The 26,736-nt window shown below is 41.8% G+C and overlaps 1 protein-coding gene across 1 annotated transcript in view; it reads right to left on the bottom strand.

Annotated features, from left to right (window-relative positions):
• pip5k1ca (phosphatidylinositol-4-phosphate 5-kinase, type I, gamma a) overlaps positions 1-26,736 on the bottom strand; it is a 109,691-nt gene that overhangs the window by 14,259 nt on the left and 68,696 nt on the right. Inside the window, exons 15-18 of the mRNA XM_078555744.1 lie at positions 23,784-23,906; positions 11,101-11,248; positions 9,424-9,498; positions 4,777-4,860 (exon numbers count right to left, since the gene is read on the bottom strand). Coding sequence (XP_078411870.1) covers positions 4,777-4,860; positions 9,424-9,498; positions 11,101-11,248; positions 23,784-23,906 — 430 coding nt within the window. The remainder of the gene's footprint in view (positions 1-4,776; positions 4,861-9,423; positions 9,499-11,100; positions 11,249-23,783; positions 23,907-26,736) is intronic.

The raw sequence follows: 26,736 nt of genomic DNA on the forward strand, positions 1-26,736 counted from the left end.
CATTAAATATCCACAAGAAATCAGGGCTGTTCTCGAGTATTGGTCCATCGTCACATTATAAACTCACTGGCAGTGCTGGTTTTGAAGTGAAATGGCTTATTTAGGGCTGTAATTAAAAATGTAAAAGTATGTTTCTATTTACTTATGTTGCAAACTAGTTGGTATTATTTGCAGCTCTTTTACAAAGTAGTTGCACAAGGCAAAAACACCAATCCAGGGAAGCTGAACACTTTCCACCTTGGTCCCCATAACATAAAACATATCTAAGGTGGTGTAAGACAGACTCCCTGTAAGTCAAACACATTCCCTGCCCACTGAGCATACCAAGGTCAGGCACAGCATAGGTTAGGTAGAGAATAAAATTTCCTCTATGCTTTTCCATTAATGCACCTCAGCCCTCAAAAAGTGCCCTCTCCTGCACCAGTGCAACATCTTTCCATTTCTCACACCATTCGGGAGTATCAGTTAGTGATGAAAATGGGGTAAATTTTGGCAGCCCATGCTAACTAGGGTCAAAATTATCCAAACTAATTTCGCAGAACTTCTACACAGTTGAGACAAAGGGGACTTTCATTCCCACCAGCCTGGGCTAGATCACACTCCAGGGCTGTTTAATCCACTGCAACACCCAGCGCGCCTCCCAAATCTCAGTGATAATGAGCTGCTTTCACAAGATTATCACTTGGTTAAAGTAACTTGGTCATTTAATTCCACTGTATTTATGACCTGCTGACCTGTGTGGATAATAATGCCAACAGAGTATGGTAATAACACCGCCATATTTAAGAGGTAAATGCTTCAAAAACAGCTGGCAGGAGTATGGTATCACCAATGTCAATTTCTCTGCAAACATGTAGATATCAATATGTCTAACTATAGGCCAACTCAAATTTGGTTTGCGTCATATTTTTCATGCTCTACAAAGGCAATAGACAAAAATTAGTCACCATAGGGAGGAAAAATTAATATATTGGTAGAAAACTCACAGCCATGCACATAGCGAATTACAAAACAATAGAATTTCACAAGCAACCAACCCTAAAATAACTCAAATTGCCAGAATATGTGTTTGCATATTTGGCTGAATACCAATGCATTGGTTGAACACACAAGTTTGTTTGAATTTGTAAAGAAGGACAATTGTGTAAATACTGCTAGTCATTTTTTATAGATTTCCGTTAACTCTATGACCCCATTTGGCCCAATGAGATTAAGGGTTTCAGTGAAACCTGGGAACTTGTGACAATATTGTTTTAGAGAGTATTAAAAATAAGTTTGTTACTAAAGCTTTAAACTACATCCAATGTTTCAGATCAGGCTACCAACCACTTGCTTTACTCATTATTACAATGCATGCACTAGGCAATTCAAAGCTGCATGATCTCAAATTTTCTAACACAAACGTTCAAGTGGTCATAACATAGGGAAAACGTCCAATCATGAATGCACAGCACATGTAGCTACCACCAATCGGAATTGGATTAGCACTGAGAGTGAGACCATCTGTATACTCTGGCTGCAAAATAGTGCTTTAAATTCCAAGATTGGGAGAAAATGACCATTTAAGAGCCTGGAACACAGTTGTATTAGGTTAAGAATGTTGAGTTTGCTTTCTGGGAAAAGAGATGGCTTCAAGGTGTCCTAATTAGATCACAGAATCACAGAATTGTTGAAGTGCGCAGATGGAGGCCATTTGGCCCATTGTGTCCGCACCAACTCCTCAAATGAGCAATTCACTTAGTCCCATTCTCCCACTATCTCCCCATGACCCTGCACATTATTCCTTTTCAGATAACAGTCTAATTCTATTTCAAATGCTTCAATCGAACCTGCCTCTCAGGCAGTACATTCCAGACCTTAGCTACTCGCTGCACAAAAAAGTTTTTTCTCATATCACTTTTGCTTTTTTAAAATGTATTCTTTCAGGGGTTGTGGGTGTCAGCAAGGCCATCATTTGTTACCCATTTCTAATTGCCCTTGAACTGGGTGGCTTGCTAGGCCATTTCAGGGGGCAGTTAAAAGTCAACCACATTGCTGTGGATCTGGAGTTACATGTAGGCTAGACCAGCTAAGGGTGGCAGAATTCCTTCTCTAAAGGACAGTAGTGAACCAAATGGGCTTTTATGGCAATCAATGATAGTATCATGGTCACTATTACTGAGGCTAGCTTTATATTCCAGATTTTCTTAATTGAATTCAAATTCCACCAGCTGCCATGGTGATATATGAACCCATGTCCCCAGATTATTAGCTAGGGACTCTGGATTAGTAGTTCAATGACATTACCACAATGCCCCAATTAGCCTTCACAAATAATTTGCTTCTTTTGCAAATAATTTTAAATCTGTGCCCCCTCGTACTCAATCCTTTCATGAGTGGGAACAGTTTCCCCTTATCTACTCTAGAACTTTCAAAATTATGGCAGAACTGACCTAGGAAAATTGTTCACTATTGTGAAGAGTTTAAATATCAGTTCAAGATGGAAGGAAGTTAGGAATAAAAAATAAAATTTTCACTATGGTAATCGAATTGCTGTCGATGGTATAAATCAGGGTTGTCCAACATACAGCACGCGGACCAGTGTTCAAAATACAGGTGAGTGGTAATGACATATTTTACAAGGGGCTGCTCCTCCAAGCACAGGCAGTTTCTCTCCAGCATTTGCTGCTGACAAGCTCACCAATTACCCTATCAACAGAAAATGTGGGAGAGAAACAGTCTGTGATTGGAGGAGCAACTAGCAGTGGGAAGGCAAGTGATGGTGCTCAGCGTAAGGCCTGAGCTTATCCACAATTTCTTACTCATTAGAGTTGCATTTCAGAACTAAAAGCTTTGCAGCCAAAAATAGCAACATTCAGCTCAGCCATATCCCGAAGCCACATCTCAGAAACAGACCCTCCCTCAGGTAGGTCATACACTTAGACCCTATCCAGTTCTGGGTTAAATATGCTAGTTTTTGAACAGTGTACCCAGAGATCGAAACTAGCCAAAAAGAAGTCTGCTTTTTGAATCAGAGCTCCATTTTTTCAGCCTGAGGCCGGATCACTGGACTGGCAGCAAGTCTGCAGGTGGGGGAAGAGAGGCTACCTGCTGGGTGTGGTGGTGGGGGGTGGAAGGAGAGGTTGCGAGGGAGAGGTTGCTGAGGGAAGGTGGGGCAGCATTGGGGGTGGGGGGGGGAAAGAGGTTGCAAGGAGAGGCTGCTTGTTGGAGGTGGAAAAGGTGGAAGAGAGATTGCAAGGGAGAGGCTGCCTGCCAAGGAATGGGGTGGGGGGCAAGGAGAGAGGTTTCAAGGGAGAGGCTGTCTGTTGGGGGGATGGGAACAGTCAGGAAGTTGATAGTGCCCTCTATGATTTTCTGTATAGGTGATCAAAAGCATGATGGTCAATTGTTTTAGAAGTGTCAGGTTATTTAGGAATCACCTACCCCCTTGGTGTCTTGACTACAATGCCCGATATCTCACTAAATCAGTTTTCGACATTGCGATGAGAAAGTAAGCTAAACATTAGTTTTCTCATTTGAAGGTCTAGCAGCATCTGTGGAGAGAGAAACAAAGTTAACATTTCAAGTCCGTATGACCCTTCTTCAGAGCAGTCATACGGACTCAAAACGTTAACTCTGTTTCTCTCTCCACAGATGTTGCTAGGCCTGCTGAGTTTATCCAGCATTTTCTGATTTTGTTTCAGATTTCCAGCATCCGCAGTATTTTGCTTTTTTCTCATTTGAAGTTTGTACATTAAAATGCACATTTCTTGTTGTTTTGATAAGAGTAAGATAAATTTCCAATGCCTTATCTTTCCAAAATCTGAGAGTGAGAAAAAATTTGAAACGTGGCCCTGAACGCAAAAAGGTTGGACACCCCTGGTATAAATGGATTGGGAAGTCAATTAGGTGCATTTATGGAGAGGAAACAAGAGATTGAGGTGCATGGTAAGAAAGACTATAGAGATTAATTTATGAAATGGGAATTTTGGGGTTTAATGACCTTACACTTCTTAAAAATTCTTAAGTTATTATTTTGCAGTTTATCTGCAATGTTCTATTCATTTTGTTGCTGATTAATCCTGCCCAATCCATTTTCTAGGGGACACTGCAAGTGTGCACAGGTGGGGACAACACAAGTACTATGGATATGGAAGCTTCATCGGACAACAGATTTTATTTTGCAATAAAACTGGTCAACGACTACAGTAACTAACGTACCAGTTTAAAAATACAGCAACCACTGGTTTGACCTTGCAACAGAAAATAACATGGTGGACTGCATCTTTCTGATAGGGAAATTCTGAATCTACAATAAGTTTCAGAAGATTACTTAAGTAGGAAGCCCTGTTGATTTAAAAATGATAAAAATTGAGATCATGAAGCCTTTGAATATCTTACTATACAATAATAATGGCATAGTAAAATACCATTATTAAAATACCTTTTAATGTCACCATACCTAAAGTCATGCACCCTGCGTTAGTGCTGAGTTGAATGTTCATTGTGAACCAAATGTAACATTTATATATTTTCTCTCTTTGGAAAAAGACATTTGACAAACACTGACCAAGGGTACAAGGGTTATTTCAAAGTTAAGCATATATCACACCAAGTGTTGTTCACTCAATAAATATTAGCTTATACATAGACAAAGGCAAAGGGAGGAAAAAAGGAATAAATTGAATACCATTTGCAGTTTATATTCGACTCAGTACTAATCCTACATATCACCACACCTGCTTAGGAACCTACTCTTAACACAAGTTTTTGAAGGATATGGGACATTACACTTACAGTTTCACTTTCTCCATCTGAAACTGAACGTACGTGAGAGCCATAGTGAAGAGGAGAGTAAATCCAGACCCTCTCTTCTGCACACTGAATAGCCGGAATCAAGAAGACACAAGAAGAACAGAAATAATGGAAAGCAACAAAAAGGAGAAAGAAGAAAGGCAGTAACAGGTGAAAAAACGGTCATATGTTACATGTATATCTAGAGTATGAATACAGGAAGGCTAAAAAGAACATGTCAGCAGCACTAATAGCAATGAAACTGTTTTGTGGTGCAGTGGCTTGCATGCATCATTATCCCCACAAAATGTTGAATCCTAGCAAGTGTAGATTTACCTTAAGAAAAAAATTGTATATTCAGTCTTATTTCGATATTTAAGTAAAATGGTACAAAACCATTAACACTAAGTCCAGTTTATGTTCAAGTTGCTACTAATATTCTATCTTTCCCAATCAAGAGACTTAATAGTTACCACTCCTTCCACTCTAGCCTACTAATGTTGCTTCAATGGAAATCAACAGTACTTCCTAGGAAATATTCCTTCAAAAGTAAATTATTGCACACAGGAATTGTGAGCAGATATCATTGCAACTCACTGCAGGCTGCTAAATGTTTTGCAATATGGTACCTCTTTCTCATATAACAGGATACATCACTATTATATCTATACTTGCTTAGAAAGGATCAATAAATTCATTTAGTTTCTTGTTAGCAAACAGACTCAATCTATAGGCTGTGTTCTGTTAGTTGATCTCAGCCAAGCTGCTAAGGGAACTACACTGGTCCAGGTGTGCTTAGACTTGGGATAGATGGGGATTAGAATAAATCTGATTCTCATCACTAACTTGTGACTTCTGATGGGAGGGATGAAGCGAGTGAGGTGACCGAGTACTTAAGTCAGGAGTGGAAAGTGTGTGCGTAAGCACACATGTCCAGTGAGCATGCAAACCCCATGCAAGAATAGAATTGGACAGTGTGGTCTAAAAGCCTGGTGAACCACTGTGATCAAATAGGCTGCTGATACGTAGCATCAACATTCACGTACTTGGAGGATTTCTCCAATGGCATGATAGCTCAGAAAGGGGCTATCAATATCTTCAGGGATGAAGGAATGAAAATAGGCGAGAATTTTTAAAAAATAACTGGCTGTACATTTTGCTTTGTGCTTGCATGTCTTTCATGGTATTTTGTTAACGCAGCTGTCTGGGAAGGAGCACCCCTTTATTAAGTAGAGCAATTATTAATGATATTTAGAAGAGAAACTGTGCAACTGTTTGGCAACAAGACTTTTCTCAGATATTGTACTTCACATTTTGATAGAATTCACTCATTATTGTATATGAAATATTTGAAGAAATTCAAATGAAACAGAAATCCTCATCAAGTCAAAGTTGTGCGTGTAACAGTCCCTTCATGAATATAAATGAATGAGCATTGACCAGGCTTTAATCACAATCAACTTAAACTCAACTGAGATGTAACCACAGAACTTGTATTTTATTTTAGTAAATTTAGGAAACACAGTGTTAGCACCAAGTGTTAAGGCCAGTAGAACATGGGTGAGATAGCGTAAAGCTTCTACAATACTGTCCAATCCAGTGCTCCAAAGTCAGGTACAGCTCAGGTTAGGTACAAAATAAAGCTTCCTCTACACTGTCCCAGCAACATGCCCCAATCCCAATCTCACTCAAACCACTCTCCGCTGCAAGTATGACCTTGGTAAAAACATGGACAAAACAGCTGAACTCCAGAGGTGAGGTGAGAGTGACTGCCCTCGACACCATGGCTGCATTTGACAGAGTGTGGCATCAAGTGGCCCCAGCAAAATTGGAGTCAATGGAAACCAGGGGGAAAACTCTCCGCTGGTTGGAGTCATACCTAGCACAAAGGAAGATGGTTGTGATTGTTGGAGGTCAGTCATCTCAGCTCCAGGGCATCACTGCAGGAGTTCCTCAGGGTAGTGTCCTCGGCCCAACCATCCTCAGTTAGTTCATCAATGACTTTCCTTCCATCATAAGGTCAGAATTGGGGATGTTCGCTGATGATTGCACAATGTTCAGCACCATTCGTGATGCCTCAGATACTGAAGCAGTTCATGTCCAAATGCAGCATCAACATCCTGGGGGTTACCATTGATCAGAAACTGAACTGGACTAGTCATATAAATACTGTGGCAACAAGGGCAGGCCAGAGGCGAGGAATCCTGCGACGAGTAACTCACCTCCTGACTCCCCAAAGCCTGTCCATCTACAAGGCGCAAATCAAGAGTAATGGAATATTCCCCATTTGCCTGGATGAGTGCAGCTCCCATAACACTCAAGAAGCTTGGCACCATCCAGGACAAAGCAGCCCGCTTGATTAGCACCACGTCCACAAACATTCACTCCCTCAACCACCGACGCACAGTAGCAGCAATGTGTACCATCTACAAGTTGCACTGCAGGAATTCACCAAGGCTCCTTAGACAGCACTTTCCAAACCCACGACCACTGCCATCTAGAAGGGCAAGGGCAGCAGATAGATGGGAATGCCACCAACAGGAAGTTCTCCTCCAAGTCACTCACCATGCTGACTTGGAAATATATCACCGCTCCTTTACTGTCACTGGGTCAAAATCCTGGAGCTCCTTTCCTAACAGCACCATGGGTGTACCTACACCACATGGATTGCAGCGGTTCAAGAAGGCAGCTCACCACCATCTTCTCAAGGGCAACTAGGGATGGGCAATAAATGTTGGCCCAGCCAGCGATGCCTACATCCCATGAATGAATTTTAAAAAAATTCCTTTTTCTGATAACAGCATCCTAAGAGATAACCAATTAAGTGTCAGAATAGATTCTTGCACAATTGGCTCAATTAGCAACTAAGTTGAGACTGGACAAACTCATCTCATAGAGGATGCTTGTGGACAGGAGATGGGGAAATTTTAATTCCATCAAACGTTATCAAGTTTCAAACCAAACCTAAGCATTGAAAAGACACTTTACCAACTGAGTGCATCACCAATTATTACTTTACATTGATGTTTTAAATGGATGATAAAGGCACCACATACTAGAGGAAAGAAAGAGAAACGAGACTATTCCAGCATTTATTCCAAAACTGTTCAATTTCTGCTCTCTGATTAATAATAACATGCACAAACACAGTGGGGGGAAAAAATAACTTCAGAGATACTGCTCTTCATTTGTAATGTCTTTTTAAGGAAATAGCTAATTAACCTTTTTATCAATATATAGGATATTTTGTCCACCACTAATAAAGTCTGTTAATAACATAACTAATTAGCCCCTATACTAAGGACTTCCATTTGAAGAAAACTCTGAATGTTAACCCTTTTCAGAAAGGTTGTCACTTTGCTAGCCCCTAATTTCTATTCCCTGAACCAGTTATGAATTGCTAAAGAGGACAATGTAATAAGTAATGAAAACTATGAGCCCATGTATCTTACCAGAAATAATGCTTCTAGCTGAAACACTGGATTGAGAACTCCAATTACATGTTTCAAACTGGCTAAGGATTGAATTCAAGTCCAATCCAACAATGTTTGCTTTTATATCACAAAACTCTATTTGTCTGCAATATTTATATAATAATTCAAATAAATGCAGAAAAACAAAGAATTAAGGTTAAAATTTAATGTCACCCTTAGACTTTGGGATGGGGGAGGTAGGCTAAAATGATGAAAGAAGGTGGGGGTTGAGCCCCACGCCTTCCTGACGCCATGGAACTCTGGGACGGTGAAGGATGGCTTTCCCGCCCAGCAGCTAATTGAGGCCCTCAAAATGGGCAAAAAGAGGCCACTCAAGGGCCTTTTCCCACCGCCACTGGTATTTTATCAGTGGTGGGTGGCTCTCCGCCATAAGGAGAGGGTGACTGTTAAACACTGGCAGCCCTCCTGCAGGTCCAGGGGAGGGGGCAATGAAAGGGAGACAATGAATGCCCCCCCACAGGACCATCTTCCCTCATCAACCACACCCCCTTTCCTTCCCTTTGCCAGGACCTGCCTGGTGATCCTGATGGATGCTGCCTATCTAGGGTGGGTGCAGAGTGACCTCCACTCCCAATATCATTGCCGGGCCCCAAAAGCTGTCAGCCCTCTGACGGCTGGCAACTTTTGGAGGAGGGATCTCATTTCTTAAAGGGACAGGAGCCCTAATGACAGCTCATTAGTTGCCTAATTGCTACAAAATCCAATCAGGGCTCCCTGAAACAGCTGAAGTGGCGGTTGCCCCTAGCTTTTGGGTCCGCTATTGTCCTGACAAAATCTAGCTGTGTGGAAAAACCCTACATGGTATTGTACAAATATGAACTTTTGGGAAAATCTCTCTTTTCACCTCTAGATATCACCGGCAGAATTTTGCTAATCTAACTCCACCGACACACCAACTTTAGTGTGGTGAAGCAGAAACTGATTTTCTGCAATGGAAATGCAACCCAAGTTTCGACACTGATTTAGCACTGTTCTAGGTTTCCACTACCAACCATTATGGTCTGAAAACAAGTTTCAAGCTTTTATAAAGATGATATGGTAAAGAGTGTTAAAACTAAAATTAGGAACACATAAATGCTGAGCATAAAACAGAGGTGCTGGTAGATCAATTCGGCAACACTCAGGAGGATTTTTAAATTAAAAAGAACTAACTTACACTCTCATCAGAAATTGAAGTGGCTCGGGAACAACTGCGTTGTGGAGAGTAAATCCAGTACTTTCCATCCGTAAACTGGATGGTGTGAGGAAAAACAGGATGCACAAACAGGAAAGGAGAAAGCAATGGTAGAAAGAAAGAATTAAAACAATGTAAATGAGGAAAACAAAGAAAAGAAAGAAAATGTAAAGTGATAATGTCAACATAAAGTAAAGCGAGAATACAAAAATGTCCTAGATACCTAGTTATAACATTAACCTTCACAAAACTCTTAATTTTTAAACTATTTGCAGTCCTGGGGTCCACGAACTATGGCACTCTGGGAAAGAAGTGTGCGCCTCATTCGAGTGGCACTCCTTGCTATGCTCCTTCAAAAATGTGATTGCCAGTCTCTCCCAATTGTCCAGCAAGCTTACTTAACACTTAAAGATGGACAGAAACAAGATTCTAGGAGGAATTGAGGCCTACAGAAGGTTAAGGGTAGTGCAGAAATTGGATCAAGCCAGTTGACAAATGGTAAAGGGTGAAGGCAAAAGATGGAAGGAATTAATATATCTTCAACTATGACCACTGCAAAGAAGAGTCACAATACAGCATTCACACACGGAACAATTGGCTTTTTTGATGTAGAAAAATGTAATCCATGGTAATCAATGGTTTTGCACAAACAATTAATCTCTCAAGTGGGTGGCCTAGGATGTAGAAAAGTGTTATTGTGAAGATATTAGTGAGAAAAATCCTCGTACTGAGTGACAAGGTCTCATTAACAAGCTAAACTGGCCAGTCAATCATAAGTGCCTTTGTGCCTAGCACACAGCTGCCTAGCTCAGACATTAGATTACTAATGTAATGACAGTCAGAAGTTGGTCATCAAACAACAGACATGCACAGGTTTGAGCCTTCACTTGGGGGACAACAGATACCATAAATATCGTCAAATGTCAGCCTATCTGGGCACCTAGATTGCTGCTAGATTAGCAACTGTGATATGAATAAAGAATGTGAAAGATGAAGACCCTAAATAAAAATTAATGTAATTTCACAGGGTAGAACCTCATACTCCATAACAGCAGATATTCAAAGGTGTGCAGTTTTGCCAAGTTTAAAACATTTAGAATCTTTCAAATAAGTTTTAATTTTGTATAGCCCACCCAAATCCAAATGATTCTAAAATATCCCACTACTGAAGGAGACGGATTGAGATAGACTTGACAAAACTCTCATGCATGATGTAGCTTAAGGAAAGTGATTCACTGATTCAAATACAGCTGATATCATCATAATTAGAAGGAGAAGCTAGGGAAAACCAGCTCTTAGGCTGGAGTTATGTACCTGGCATAAATCTAAGTGCCACGTCTCCCTGGAGGTGTCTCTCACATCAGGGCATTGCTGGCTTTGGTTGTTTCCTGAGTTATACTTCTATTTTTGCATTAATATATGCAAAAATACTTCATGTAGGTAGAAATATAATTGAACCCTTTAAAAACACATACAACATTGGGCACTTCATTCTTAAAACATTTTTTTAAATCAAAAATGTTAATTTCCTCTGGTAGAGGACTGCTCAATATGTTCAAATTCCTTTGTACACCATCTTATTGACTGAAGATGTTTCGCCTACATATGAAATCAGTCAAAAGTGTTCGTTTCAGCAAGCTGAAGGGTTGTTATACTCACAAAATATATGTCTGTTACTGGAACCTCCTCCTCCTCATCTTCTTCTGCCTCCTCAGAGGCATGGCTAGCTGCCTCAGAGATCTGGCTCACAGTGTCTGCTTCTAATGTTACAGTGGAACTTGTACGTGCAGATGCTGAAGGGACTTCCCTAAAAAAAATAAATTCTTATTTAAGGTTCAGAAGAGACCCACTGTGGACACACATGCATGCATGCAATTACACACTTAAAATTTGATCATCAGCAAACCTACTGACCTACAAAAATAGTGAACAGTATTGGAACTAACATCAATCCCTGGATAACATTACTAGTAATGTAAGTGACCTTGAAGCAACAGTTTGGATACGTATTCTGTTTGTACACACGCATAATGTGCTAATAGAGAAACATACATACACAGTTATAATGCTGCGGACAAAGTGCCAATATGCACTGGAACATACTGGGGACAGTATCGCGGACAGACAATGGATACATACCTGGATATAGTACTAGGGTCAGTATGCTAAAACTCATTCAACTATAGTACTGGTACAGCATGCTTACCGCACGTACAGGTATAACATAAAGACAGCATACTAGCAAACACACAGTTACATTATAGTGTAACCAAGAAACTACACAAGCAGGAAAATTGAATTTCCAAAATTTAGCTTTGTGGCCAAATTAGCTTGTTTAAATTTCTGAAACACTATCACACTCAGAAAATTTCAGTCAACTTTAGAGAAGTTTCCATATTCTGCTTATTTCTAAAAGATGCACAACTACACTGTTCTTAAATACTGGTCATGGTTGCATTTGTGCTCACAGTTAAACTTTGTATTTCACAAACACACCAAGTTTGAATACTGAACCAGATAAGAAAAGGTCTCATGGTCTACCCTTTAAAATAAATTTTTTTCAATCCAACAATTTAACGTTAGGTTCATCATAAAGAGGCGTGTAAATGAGTAAGCTGACAGATGGTGGAATGAACCACAAATCTCAAATGCTAATCCTTGTATGCATATTTATTGATATGAGTGCAATTAGTTCCAATGCTTTAAACGTGCCCAATGGCTCATCGACAGTTTGCATTATAGTTTGTCCTGCAGATGTAAAGTTTACTAGCGTGCTGGAAAATTCTAATTGGATCAGATTTTTGAGTCTTTCAAATGGATAGAACAGGGAAAAAGGACTTCAGGCCCTCTCATATCACAAAATTTGAGTTAATATTATAGAGTCATGGAGTTATACAGCACACAAACAGGCCCTTTGGCCCATCTTGTCCGTGCCAACCATCAGGCACCCATCTATTCTAATCCCATTTTCCAGTACTTGGCTTGTAGCCCTGTATGCTATGGTGTTTCAAGTGCTCATCTAAATATTTCTTAAATGTTGTGAGGGTTCCTGCATCTACCATCCACTTAGGCAGCGTGTTCCAGATTCCAACAACCCTCTGGGTGAAAAAATTTTTCCTCAAATCCCCTCGAAACCTTCTGCCCCTTACCGTCAATCTATGCCCCTTGGTTATTGACACTTCCGTTAAGGGAAAAATTTTCTTCCTATCCACCTTATCTATGCCCCTCATAATTCTGCATACCTCTATCAGGTCCCCCCTCAGCCTTCTCTGTTCTAAGGAAAACAACCATAGCCTATCCAGTCTCTCTTCATAGCTGAAACGCTCCAGCCCGGGCAACATCCTGGTGAATCTTCTCTGCACCCTCTCCAGTGCAATCACATCCTCCCTATAGTGTGGCGACCAGAAGTGCACACAGTACTCCAGCTGTGGCCTAACTAGCATTTTATACATTATATTCCATTATATTATATTCCAACATAACCTTCCTGCTCTTATATTCTATGCCTCGCCTAATAAAGGAAAGTATCCCATATGCCTTCTTAACCACCTTATCTACCTGTGCTGCTGCCTTCAGGGATCTATGGGCATGTACATCAAGGTCCCTCTGATCCTCTGCACTTCCTAGGGTCCTACCATTCATAGTGTATTCCCTTGTTGTGTTAGTCGTCCCAAAATGCATCACCTCACACTTCTCAGGATTAAATTCCAAACGCCACTGCTCTGCCCATCTTACCAGCCCAACTATATCATCCTGTAATCTAAGGCTTTCCCTCCTCCCTGTTTACGACACCACCAATTTTCATGTCATCTGCCAACTTACTGATCATACCTCCTACATTCACGTCTAAATCAGTAATGTACACTACAAACAGCAAGGGTCCCAGCACCGATCCCTGTGGCACACCCACTTGTCACAGGCTTCCAATCGCAAAAACAACCTTCGACCATCACCCTCTGCCTCCTGCCACTAAGCCAATTTTGGATCCAATTTGCCTAATTGCCCTGGATCCCATGGGCTCTTACTATCTTGACCATTGTCCCATGCAGGACCTTATCAAAAGCCTTACTGAAGTCCATGTAGACTACGTCAACTGCACTAACCTCATCTACACAGCTAGTCACCTCCTCGAAAAATTAAATCAAATTTGTTAGACATGATCTCCCCCTGACAAAACCATGCTGATTATCCCTGCCTCTCCAAGTGGAGATTAATCCTGTCCCTCAGGGTTTTTTCCAATAGTTTCCCTATCACTGATGTTAGACTCACTGGCCTGTAATTGCCTGGTTTATCCCTACTACCCTTCTTGAATAATGGTACCACATTTGCTGTCCTCCAGTCCTCTGGCACTTCTCCCATGGCCAGAGAGGATTTGAAAATTAGTATCAGAGCCCCTACAATCTCCTCCCTTGCCTTACACAGGAGCATGGGATACATCTCATCTGGGTCTAGGGATTTATCCACTTTTAAGCCCGCTAAAACTCCCTCCCTTTCAATGTTAATTTGTTCAAGTATATCACAGTCCCCTTCCCTGATTTCTACACCTACATCGCCCTTCTCCATAGTGAACATCGATGAAAAGTAATCATTCAAAACCTCACCTATGTCCTCTGGCTCGATGCACAGATTGCTACTTTGGTCCTTAATGGGCCTTATTCTTTTGTTGGTTATTCTCGTTCCCTTAACATATTTATATAACACCTTGGGATTTTCCTTTATCTTGTCCGCCAGTGTTTTAACATGCCCCCTTTTCGCTCTCCTAATTAATTTTTTTTTTTAAGTACCCCCCCCTACACTTTTTATACTCCTCTAGGGCTTCAGCTGTTTTCAGCCCTCTATCTGCCATAAGCCTCCTTTTCTTCCCTTATCCAGTCCCCTATATCCCTTGACATCCAGGGTTCCCTGGACTTGTTGGTCCTACCCTTCACCTTTACAGGAACATGTTGGCCCTGAACACTCTCTATTTCCTTTTTGAATGACTCCCACTAGTCTGTTGTACACTTTCCTACAAGTAGCTGCTCCCAATCCACTTTGGCCAGATCCTGTCTTATCATCTTGAAATCGGCCTCCCGATTCAGGACCTTTTTTTCCGGTCCATCCTTGTCCTTTTCCATAACTACCTTAAATCTTACAGAGTTATGGTCACTGTCCCTGAAATGGTCCTCCACTGACACTTCTACTACTTTCCTGGTTTCATTCCCTAAGATTAGGTCCAGTACCACCCCTTCTCTTGGAGGACTTTCTACATGCTGGCTCAAAAAGCTCTCCTGGATGCACTTTAAGAATTCCTCCCCCTCTAAGTCTTTCACACTAAGACTATCCCAGTTAATATTAGGGAAGTTGAAATCCCCTACTACTATTATCCTATTATTTTTACACTTCTCTGAGATTTGCCTACATATCTGCTCCTCTATCTCCCCCTGACTGTTTGGAGGCCTATAGTACACTCCCAGCAAAGTGATTGCCCCCTTTTTGTTTTTATGTTCTACCTATATGGCCTCATTTGAGGAACCTTCCCTCCATCCCTCCTTACTGCAGTAATTGACTCCTTGATCAATAGTGCAATCCCACCTTCTCTTTTACATTCTCCCTGTCACACCTGAAGATTCTATACCGTGGAATATTGAGCTGCCAGTCCTGCCCTTCCCTCAACCATGTCTCTGTAATAGCAACAATATCATATTCCCATGTGTTAATCAACGCCCTCAATTCATTTGTCTAACTTGTAAGACTCCTTGCATTAAAGTAGATGCAATTCAACTTTGCATTATTCCCTTGTGCCTTAACACATCTATATTTGCTGTGTCTTCCAGACTGATTTAGTTTCTCTTCTATATTTAGCTGTGCATCACCCCCTATTGTACCTCCACCCTGTATCCCATCTCCCTGCCAAATTAGTTTATACATCTCCAACAGCACTAACAACCCTCCCTGCAAGGATGTTGGTCCTGTTCCGGTTCAGGTGCAACCCGTCCGACTTGTACAGGCCCCACTTTCGCCAGAAACAGACCTAGTGATCCAGGAAAATAAAGCCCTCCCTCCTGCACCATCTCTTCAGCCATGCATTCATCCTCTCTATCCTCCTATTCCTATACTCACTAGCATATGGGACAGGGAGTAATCCAGAGATTACAACTTTTGAGGTCCTGCTTTTTAATCTGCTACCTAGCTGCCTAAATTCTTGTTGCAGGACCTCATCCTTCTTCCTACCTATGTCATTGGTATCAATGTGAATCACTGCCTCTGACTGTTTTCCCTCCCCCTTCAGAATGCCCTGCCACCATTCTGTTACATCCTTGACCCTGGCACCAGGCAGGCAACACACAATTCTAGAGTCACATCTATAACCACAGAAGCGCCTGTCTGCATCCTTCATTATTGAATCTCCTACTACTATTGCTCTTGCACTCTTACTCCTCCCCCCTTGTGCAGCTGAGCCAACCACAGTGCCATGAGCTTGGCTCTGGCTACACACTCCAGAGGAACCTGAACCCTCACCGGTTTCCAGCACACAAAAACGGTTCTTGAGTGAGATGCACTCTGGGGCTTTCCTGACTACCTGCCTGCCTCCCTTGTTCTGATTGATGGTCACCCATTTCCTCTCTGACTGCTCTTCCTTAAACTGTGGAGTGACCACATCTATAAACGTGCTATCCACATCATCCTCAGCCTCACAGATGCACCGCTGTGTCTCCAGCTGACGCTAAAGCTCTGAAACCCGTTGCTCCAGCTGGTCAAGCCGGTAGCACTTCCTGCACATGTGGCCATTCAGACTGCAAGGAGAGTCTGAGAATTCCCACATGTTGCAGGCCGTATAACACACAGGACTGAGCTCCCTTGCCATGCTTTTTGTTTGTTTTTAACTAAAAGACTACTTCCTTAAATTTAAGCTCTGCCCACTGAAGCCTCGCTCTTTACAGCCCTGCTCTGTTTAGTGAAGTCTTGCTTTTTGTTATTTTGAACAAATTATAAACACAGTATCATCTTTCCCATGGTGTTGCTCACTGATGATGAGAGAAGCAGACTTAGAGTTGGGTTGGTGTGAACATGGCAAGAATGCAGAGTTGGCAGCTAGCAAGGAGGCTGAAAAGTTAGTTCAGAAAAGGAAGTTGAAGAGTCAAGTTTGGTCAGGTGGAGGAGCTTTTAATTGGATAGTGTGTAAACTGAGCAGCAACAAAATGAGAGTGGAGCGCATAAATTGACTTATTCCTGAGTATAGTGGGTTTTTTAATCCCTGATTGTCATGCAAGATACTGGGGGTTCAATTCCCCAATGGGGAGAAGATTTTGAGTAAAAAGAAAAAATTCTATGTGCCAAAAAGGGAAATAGCTTTCATTTTGCAGGGCTATGAGGCAAAAGAGGGGACAGTGGGACTAAGTTCTTCCAGGGAACTGGCGTTCTTCTGGGTTGTAATCCTTCTATGGTTCCGAGTCTGGGCAGACCTTCATTGCACTTTATGATTCTGGGATCTCATTTGGCCCAAAGTATGTGGCACATTATAGCACATGCTTAAATCAGACCCATCAGAAAGCAAACAGGATTACACAAAAATCAAGATTTTCCTCTTTCTGCAACAGTAACATATAAAGCTCTATAACCTATTTCCTATAACTATTGTCTTGGCAATTATCAGCATAAAAATATATATAATGGATATCCAAGCAGATTCTTCAAGGTTACTTAAATAACTCGTGGCATTCCTCGGGGATTTATATTAGTGGACAGTGAGCTGTGGGCCTTACACTGGCCAGTAGGTTTGCAGATGATAACATTTATGCACGTGTTAAGATAGTAGAGGACTATGATCCTCTGCAAAAAGATTTAGTGACACTACAGGAATGGGCCAAGTAATCGCAAATGGCTTTTAATCTAGATAAAAGTTGTGTAATACATCTAAATAGGGCCAACATTGAATACACCCATCATCTACAGAGAATGATTTGAAGGCAGTTGAGAGAAAAAGATCTAGATGTTATTGTGCACAGATTACTGAACAACCAATGCAGAAAAGCCACAGCCAAAGCAAACAGGGCTGTATTAATGGAACCAATCAATACAAATCAAAGGACAAATTATATCATTATACAGGTTGTTGATTAGACAGCGTTATGGCACGACTAATGGTAAATGCCAAGCTTCCCAAATCCCAAAGGGAAACTTGAAACAGCTGCCAAAACGGTTTTTGCAATTTGTACAGTATGAGGAGAGGTTCCGAAATCAGGAAATCATGTCCCGGACTACATGTGATGATTTTATAGTGGACTAACTGTTTATTAAAAGAATAAGGGGGAAAAAAACACAATTACACTTAAACACAAGAATGGCTTCACACAGTAAACAGTATTTTAAAACAGTCCCACAAGGTCTTAACTTAACTACCCTCAGAGTTAACCTTCCTCTTTACTGTTCAGCAGCTATCCTTATAGATTTTAAAATCTATAGAATTCTAGAAATTTTTACCACAAATGCCTTTTTTCCTTGGGGTACCCTCTGAGGCTGACAACAACTGGTTCTCCCAGTCTGCCTGTTCACGCTGTCTTCTGGGAGTTCTGACCAGCTATCCTGCTGTCTCCTGGGAGAACTAAACAGCTACCCTCTTACATAAGCTTCAGTATTTCCCTAAAACCATTGCTTCCCTTTGATCTATTGTTTCAACTAGTCTCTTTAGAAATGCTTTCTTCTCAGACTTGATTAGACTCTATTTTAGCTCTTGGGTTTTTTAATAAAAAAACTTATCCAATTTTTACCTTATTTACTTGCACCTTTTTACAACCTGCAGATATCCCCCTTTGAACTAAAACAACTCAATTCAAAACTACTCCTGTTATTGGTTTATGTAAAACTGATTGAGGTTCCTCTTGGTTCTTAGCCACTTCTTACTGTTGGCTTTAGACTCTGACAGTCACTGGCTCTTATTCCAATTACCGTATTTATATCCCCAACAGCCTGTCTTCCAGTACATAAGAAATATGACAGGGTTCTTAACAGAAGAAAAATATTACAATGTCTTGTTTTCTTAACAACTGTGTCTGGAGTACTAGGCCCAGTTTTGGTACCCTCAAATGGTAGGTAATATATTGGCCTGGCAAACGGCCAGAGGGGAGCTATGAGAATGATTCATGATTGAAACAACCTCAGATATGCTTAAAGAGCTGGGTCAAATTGCTTCATAGTAACATATTTAAGGGTGACCAGATAGAGGTTCATAAAATAACAAAAGGATTGCATTGTATAACTACATTTAGATTGTGGGTGACCAGGGAACATGCATTTAAACTATGCAACAGTCGCACCCCCATCCCCCACCAACCCTCATCCCCAGAAAGTAGTGAGCCTTTGCAATTCAATGCTAGCTTATGTGGTGTGTGCTGCTCCAGGCATCATGACTGTGGGGCAGCATTGGTGGACCAGTTGACCTTTTCCTGTCCATCACTTTCAGATGTTTGTAGTACATCACAGTACTCAGATCATGTGAAGCTGACTTGGACTAATGATCCAGAGACACGAGTTCAAATCCCAGCTGGGAAATTTAAATTTAAATTCAAATTCAATTAATTAAATTAAAAAATCTAAAGTAAAAGGCTAATATGAACCATGTGGCTTTGAAACTAACAGATTGTCACAAAAACCCATCTAGTTCCTTAACGATCTTTAGGAAAGGATATCTACGACCCTTACCTGTCTGACCTGTGTGTGACTCCAGACCCACAGCAATGTGGTTAACTCTTATGAAATGGACTAGCAAGCCACTCGCTTGTATCAAACCACTACAAAAACATCTACGAACAAAACTGGGTGGGCTACTCAGCATCATCTGATGCTTCTGACACAAAAGGGCACACTCAGCCCAGTCAACCCTGCAAAGTTCTTCTCACTAACATCTGGGGACTTGTGCCAAAATTGGGAGAGCTGTCCATAGACTAGTCAACTAACAGCCTGACATAGTCATACTCACAGGATCATATCTTTCAGTAATGTCCCAGGGACCTCTGTCACCATCCCCGGGCATGCCCTTTCCCACTGGCAGGATAGACTCAACAAAGATGGCAGCAGAGTGGTATACAGTCTGGAAGGGGTGTCCCTGGGAGTCTGCAATATTAACTTCAGATCCAATGAAGTTTTATGGCATCAGTTCAAACATGGCCAAATAAACCACCTGCTGATTACCACCTGTCCTCCCTTCAGCTGATGGAACCAGTATGTTGTACATCACTTGGAAGAAAACACTGAGGATAACAGGGCACAGAATGTACTCTGATGGGGCCCTCACGTGTCCGGGGTCAAGAGTGGCTCAGTAGCCTCATTATTGACCATGTTGGCCATCCATAAGGTCTTTTCTGCCAAAATGGACCTGTAGCAAGTGGTTAAACAAGCAACACTAGACAAAAAACCTATTTGACCTTATCCTCACCAATCGATTCATAATAGTATTAGTACAAGTGACCACCACACAGGTCTTGTGAAGACGGTCTTGTGAAGACGAAGTTTTGTTGGTGTCACACAATACTACAGTGTCCTCACATTGAGGACTGTCTATAGTACTGTGTAACACTAACACCATGTTAAATAGAACAGATTCAGAACAGATCTAACAGCCCAGAACTGGACATCCATGAGGTGCAGAGCCATTAGCAGCAGCGGAATTGTATTCTATCACAATCTGTTCTACCACAATCTGTAACCTCATGGCCCAGCACGTCCTATGCTCCACCGTGACCATTAAGCCAGGGGATCAGCTCTGATTCAATAAGGAGTGTTGGAAAGCATGCCAGGAGCAGCACCAGGTATAATTTGAAAAAAAGAAGAGGTGCCAACTTGAAGTTACAACACAAGAACACAAGAAACAGGAGCAGGAGTAGACCAGATGGCCTGTTGAGCCTGCTCCGCCATTCAATACGATTATGGCTGATCCTGGGTTTCAACTTTACTTTTCCTGCCTGCTCCCCATATCCCTTCATTCCAAGACACCAAAAGTCTGTCTATTCCAGCCTTAAATGTATTCAACGATGGAGCATCCACAACCATCTAGGGTGGAGAATTCCAAAGATTCACAACCCTTTGAGTGAAGTAATTTCTCCCCGTCTCAGTCCTAAATGATTGTCCCTTAGTCTGAGACTGTGCCCCCATGTTTTATATTCCCCGACCAATGGAAATTTCTCAACTTCTACTTTATCAAGCCCCTTCTTGTATGTTTCATTGTATGAATCTTGTATGTTTCAATGAGATCACCTCTCATTCTTCAAAATGCCAGAGAATATAGGCCCAATTTACTCAGCTTCTCATCACTGGGCAACTCCATCCAGGGATCAATTTAGTGAACCTTCACTGTACCACCTTCATAGCATGTAAATCCTCCCTTAAATATGGAGACCAAAATTGCACATAGTATTCCAGATGTGGTTTCATCAAAACCCTGTACAATTGTAGCAAGGCTTCTTTATTCCTGTACTCCAATCCCCTTGCAATAAAGGCCATCATGCCATTTGCCTTCCTAATTACTTGCTGTACCTGCACGCTTACTTTCTACATTTCTTGTACGAGCACACTCAAGTCTCTCCGAACATCAACGCTTACACACATTATTTTGCTCTTCTATTCTTACGACCAAAGTGAATAACTTCACACTTACCTACATTATACTGCATCTGCCATCTTGTTGACAACTCAGTTAACCTGTCTATATCTCTTTGCAGCCTCTCTGTCCTTTCCACAGCTTACCTTTCCACCCAGCGTTGTATCATCAGCAAACCTAGACACATTACTCTCAGCCTCTTCATCCAGGTAAGTAATATAGATTGTAAAAAGCTGAGGCCACAGCACTGATCCTTGCGGCACTCCTTTAGTCACAGCCTGCCAACTTGAAAACGCCCCATTTATGCCCATTCTTTGCTTCCTGTCCATTTACCAATCCTCTACTCTATCCAATATAACACAGGACTACATGCATGCCAAACAGCAGAAACAGCATGCAATAAACAAAGCTAAGTAATCCCACAACCAAAAGGTTAGATCTAGGTTCTGTAGTCCCGTCAGGTCAAGTTGTGAATGGTGGTGGACAATGAAATAATTAAGAGGATGAGGAAGAGGTTCAAGAGCACCCCCATCACCAATGATGGTAAAGCCTAGCATAACAGAAGGCAAAATAATGGTATTTGCACCCACCTTTAGTCAGAAGTGCCAAGTGGATGATTCATTGCCGTCTCTTCCAAAGGTCCCCGGCATCACAGATGTCAGTCTTCAGCCAAGCTGATTCACGCCACATGATATCAAGAAATGGCTGAAGGCATTGTATACAGCAAAGGCTATGGACCCTGACAACATCCTGTTTATAGTATTGAACACTTGTGCTTCAGAACTAGCCACACCTCTAGCCAAGTTGCGCCGGTACAGCCATAACACAGGCATCTACCCAACAAAGTGGAAAATTGTCCAGGAATGCCCTGCCAGCAAAAAGCTCCTCAGGCTTGAGCCACAACTAGCACTATGGAAGATGGGTATGGTTGTATTCATTGCAGGAGTTCCTCAGCACAGTATCTGAGCCCCTACCATCTTCAGTTTCTTTATCAATGACCTTCCCTCCATTATAAGGCCAGAATTGGGGATGCTCACTGATGATTGCAGTATTCAGTTCCATTTGCAACTGCTCAGATAATAAAGCAGTCCATGCCCTCATGCAACAAAACATGGACAAAATCCAGGTTTGGGCTGATATGTGGTAACACTCACAGCACACAAGTGCCAAGCAATGACTGTCTCCAACAAAAGAGAATCTAACCACCTCCCTTGACATTCAATCGCATTACCATCATTGAAACCCCACCATCAACATCCTGGGGCCCCCCATCGCCAAGAAACTTAACTGGCCATATAAATATCATGGTTACAAAAGCTAGTCAGAGGCTGGATATTCTGCAGTGAGTAACTCAACTCTGGATTCCTAAAACCTGTTCGCCATCTACAAAGCAGAAGTCATGAGTGTGATGGAATACTCCCCACTTGCCTGGATGAATGCAGCTCCAACAATACTCAGGAAGCTCAATGCCATCCAGGTCAAAGCAGTCTCCTTGAGTGTTATCCCTTCCACCATCTTAAACATTCATTCCTTCCACCACCGGCACACCATGGCTACAGTGTGTAGCATCTAAAAGATGCAATGCAGAAAATCACCAAGGCTTCTTCAACAGCATATTCCAAATCTGCGGCATCTACCGCCTTGAAGAACAATAGCAGCAGGTACATGGGGCCACCACCTTCAAGTTCCTCTCCAAGTCACACTCCTGACTTGGAACTATACCAACTTTCCTTTAGCATTCCTGGGTCAAAATCCTTGAATTCCCTACAGAACACAATGGGTGAGCAACAAATGCTGGTCTTGCCAGTGGTGCCAAATCCCATCAACTAATAAAGAAAACAAGACTTTAACCATCTGAAGCCCTAACTACCTATTCCAATCAAGAGATGTCTCATGTATAGAATATGACCAGAATTGTAGGCATGATGGTGGGAGGGATGCAGTGTTTTGATGGGTACTGCCAAGATCTTACCCCAATGATACTGTCTAGAATAACAGGTTAACAGCTGTGATCTGTTCAGTACTGAGGACAAAACCTGCATTTCATTATAAAAGATATTATTTATCCAATAGACATGCCTTGTGCCTGCATTTGGAAGCCATTAAAAGGCAGCTTTATCTTCTGGAAATTGAAATGTCAATAAAGCAATTTTAACGCAGTAATGTAGTTTGAACTGTGGTGCCTTAAAATAGCTTTGTTCCAAACAATCTCCTGTTCACATAAGTTAAAAAAAGTTGAGCTAAAACCAGCACAAGAATGTGTAAACATAAAAGGAAATTCAGCCTTTGGATATTTGAAGATCTGAGCGTGCTTGAATGTTTTGTGTTTATGTGAGGGGGTCAAGGCACTTGCCTTTGTCATTTTAGAAGGCATTTCCTTGTTTCATGGTGGAGCAGGTGCACTGTCCTGACCTGAATTCAGAAAAAGTAAATGACAGCCTTATTTTCGCTTTGACCAATATTGAGAAAAAGGATTCTTTTTCAACAAACATTCTTGACTAACTTGAGTCTTTGCTCCTGTCCATATTTTTTTTTTAAATCTGTATTTCCTTCCTAACCCTGTACGAATCAAATACATTCATTAATTTAACTTTCAAAAGATGTTTATCTGGTTCGCTAATGAAGATGTCAATGAACTAGGAGGTGGTTCAACATTAGCTATTCCATGGGAAAATACTCAAGTAATATTGGAGGTTAGAAATTAAAGTGAATTTTGTTATACATAACACAATTAATAACAATGGGATATCCCCAGTAAACACACACTAACGTTTTATCCTCCTCCTCTTCTGCTGCTTCCTCCTCAGCTGTAATCTCAGTCTCGATGCTGCACTTCGCTTCCAGCTCCACAGTGACCTGCTGCAAGTCAGCTTCTGTGACTATCTCATCAGACCTAGGAGCAGACAGAAAATTTAAACAGAAAAAAATCCTGACAGATTATACTATTTTACTGGCTTCTGTATTGGTTAAATTAATCAATGCCTTTACAAAGGCATTGTTGATTAAGACTGTATCCTTGCATTCTAATTCTCACTTCCCCATTTGCTCAGGTGGCAAAATCAGTGTGGAACAAAGCTATACAAACCAGAAGGTTGGGTGGGAATTGGAGGTCCAGTGCATTGGTTGGCTTGAACAGCTCAAGCTCCATTTTTGATCACTAACCAACAATGGCTGCTGGAAGTGCACATCTGAATGTTGGATGAGGACAGCTTCAGGATAGCGTACTCACTAGTTAACTGGTGAGTCTCATCTTCTATTCTTAAGTAAGGTTTATTATCACTAGTAAGGCGTATTAAGGGTTAGGGTATATCAGTATTAGCAAGGTTTATTAATAGTGGTAAGGTTTATTAGCATTGGTAAAGTTTATTTCCAGTAGTGAGGTTTATTAGCAGTAACAAGGTTACTAATTAATAAATAGAGGAATGGCAGGGGTGCTCTAACCTCTAGCGTGTACATCCTGTGCTGTGTGGGAACTCCAGGACACTTCCTGTGTACTGGATAGTCATTTCTGCAGGATGCGTTGTCAGTTGCAGCAGCTTGAGTTCCGGGTTTCAGAACTTGAGCAGCATCTGGGGTTACTGCGGTGCATCCATGAGATCGAGGGCTTCGTGGATAGTGCATTTATATATGTGGTCACCCACAACTTAAGGGTATGAAGGGAATGGGTGACCACCAGACAGTCAAAAAGGAATGTCTTTATTCTTTCATGGGATGTGGGCATTTTGTTGCCCATCCCTAATTGCCCTTGAACTGTCCTTGCTATGTCATTTCAGAGGGCAGTTAAGAGTCAACCATATTGCTGTAGGTCTGAGAGTCAGAGGTAAGGATGGTAGATTTCCTTCCCTAAAGAACATTGGTGAACCAGATGGGTTTTAAATTCAGTCGATGATAGTTTCATGGTCACCATTACTGAGACTAGTTTTTTTTTAAATATTCTAGATTTATTAACTGAATTCAAGTTCCACCAGCTGCCGTGGTGGGATTTGAACCCATGTCCCCAGGGCATTAGCCTAGGTCTCTGGATTACTAGTCCAGCAGCATTACCACGACACCACTGTATCCTCCTGAATTGGCAGGTAGTGGAGGAGTCCCCTGAGTGCATCCCACTCACCAACCAATATTCACTTCTGAATACTGATAAGAGTGATGGTTCATCTGAGGAGTGCAGCCAGAGCCAAGTTCATGGCACCACAGGTGGCTCAGCTGTACAGGGGGGTACAAGGAAGACTGGAAAAGCAATAGTGATAGGTGATTCGATAGAGGAATAGATAGGCATTTCTGCAACCGCAGACATGAGGCCAGGATGGTGTTTTGCTTCTCTAATGCCAGGATCAAAGGCATCATTGAGCAGCTGCAGAGCACCTGAGGGTGGGAGGCTGAACAGTTAGCAGTCCTAACCCACATTGGTTCAAACAACACAGGCGGAAAGAGGAATGTGGTCCTGCAGTCAGAATTTGGGGAGCTAGGTAGGAATCTCAGACGCTGTGGTAATGTAGTGTAGTGGTCAATAAAAATTATTTTAAAAATTCACTAATATGTCTCAGCTCATGTGACGCTATCACATGAGGGGACATGTTTTAAAAGTTTTTAATTACTTTATTCAGATGTTTAAAAAGTTAAACAAATCTCCCTGAGGCACAGAGGTGCCTCAGGGAGATTTCTGCAATCTTTCTCACGCACGCGCAAAAGAGCACAGGCCCAGGCTCAGGGAATCCCCCTGCCCGCACAGGGAGTACTCAGTGCTTCCGGGCGATCGTCATGTTGGGCGGGCCTAAATTGGCCCGCCCACGTAAAATGGCGGCGCGGACCTGGTCAGGCGCTCACTCCCTAACGGGGGGGAAAATTCAACCCCATGAAACCATTGTCAGTTGTAAAAAACCCATCTGGTTCGCTTCCCTTAAGGAAGGAAATCTGACATCCTCAGACTCACAGCAATGTGGTTGACTCTTAACGGCCCTCTGAAATCATATGGCAAGCCACTCAGTTCAAGAGCAATTAGGGATGGGCAACAAATGCTGTTCTTGAACAATGGGCTACCTTCAAAGAAGAGAGAGCTCAGGCACAGTCAAGGTATATGGAGTGGAAACGTAGGGCAAACAAATCCAGAGCTCCCTGGATGTCAAGAGAGATGAAGAAGAAAAAGTGTGCTCATGACAGGTGGATAATACAATGGAGAACCAAGCTGAATATTGAACATTCAGAGAGGAATTGAAACAGCAAATAAGAGGAGCAAAGAGAGAGTATGAAAAGAGACTGGCAGCCAACATAAAAGGCAATACCAAAGTTTTTTACAGGCATATAAATCGTAAAAGGGTGGGGTAAAAGCAGAAGTAGGGCCAATTAGGGGATTTACACAAGCAGGCAAGGGCACAGCTGAGATATTAAATGAATGCTTTGCATTTGTCTTTACCAAGGAAGAAGGTGCTACCCAAGCTATGGTGAAAGAGGAGTTACTTCAGACACTAGATGGGTCCAAAATCCACAAAGAGGTATTGGATCGGCTGTCTGTACTTAAAATTGATAAGACGCCAGGACCGAATGAGATGCACTAAAAGATAGTGAGGTAAGAGAAAGTGGAAATTGCAGAGGCATTGGCTATAATTCTTCAGTCTTCCTTAAACTCATGAGTATTGCCAGAGGACTGGAGAATTGCAAACATTTCACCCTTGTTCAAAAAGGGCGTACAGATAAGCCCAGCAACTGCAGGTCAGTCAGTTTAACTT

This window comes from Cetorhinus maximus, chromosome 13 (assembly GCF_964194155.1).
Source record: "Cetorhinus maximus chromosome 13, sCetMax3.hap1.1, whole genome shotgun sequence".
Taxonomy (NCBI): Eukaryota; Metazoa; Chordata; class Chondrichthyes; order Lamniformes; family Cetorhinidae; genus Cetorhinus; species Cetorhinus maximus.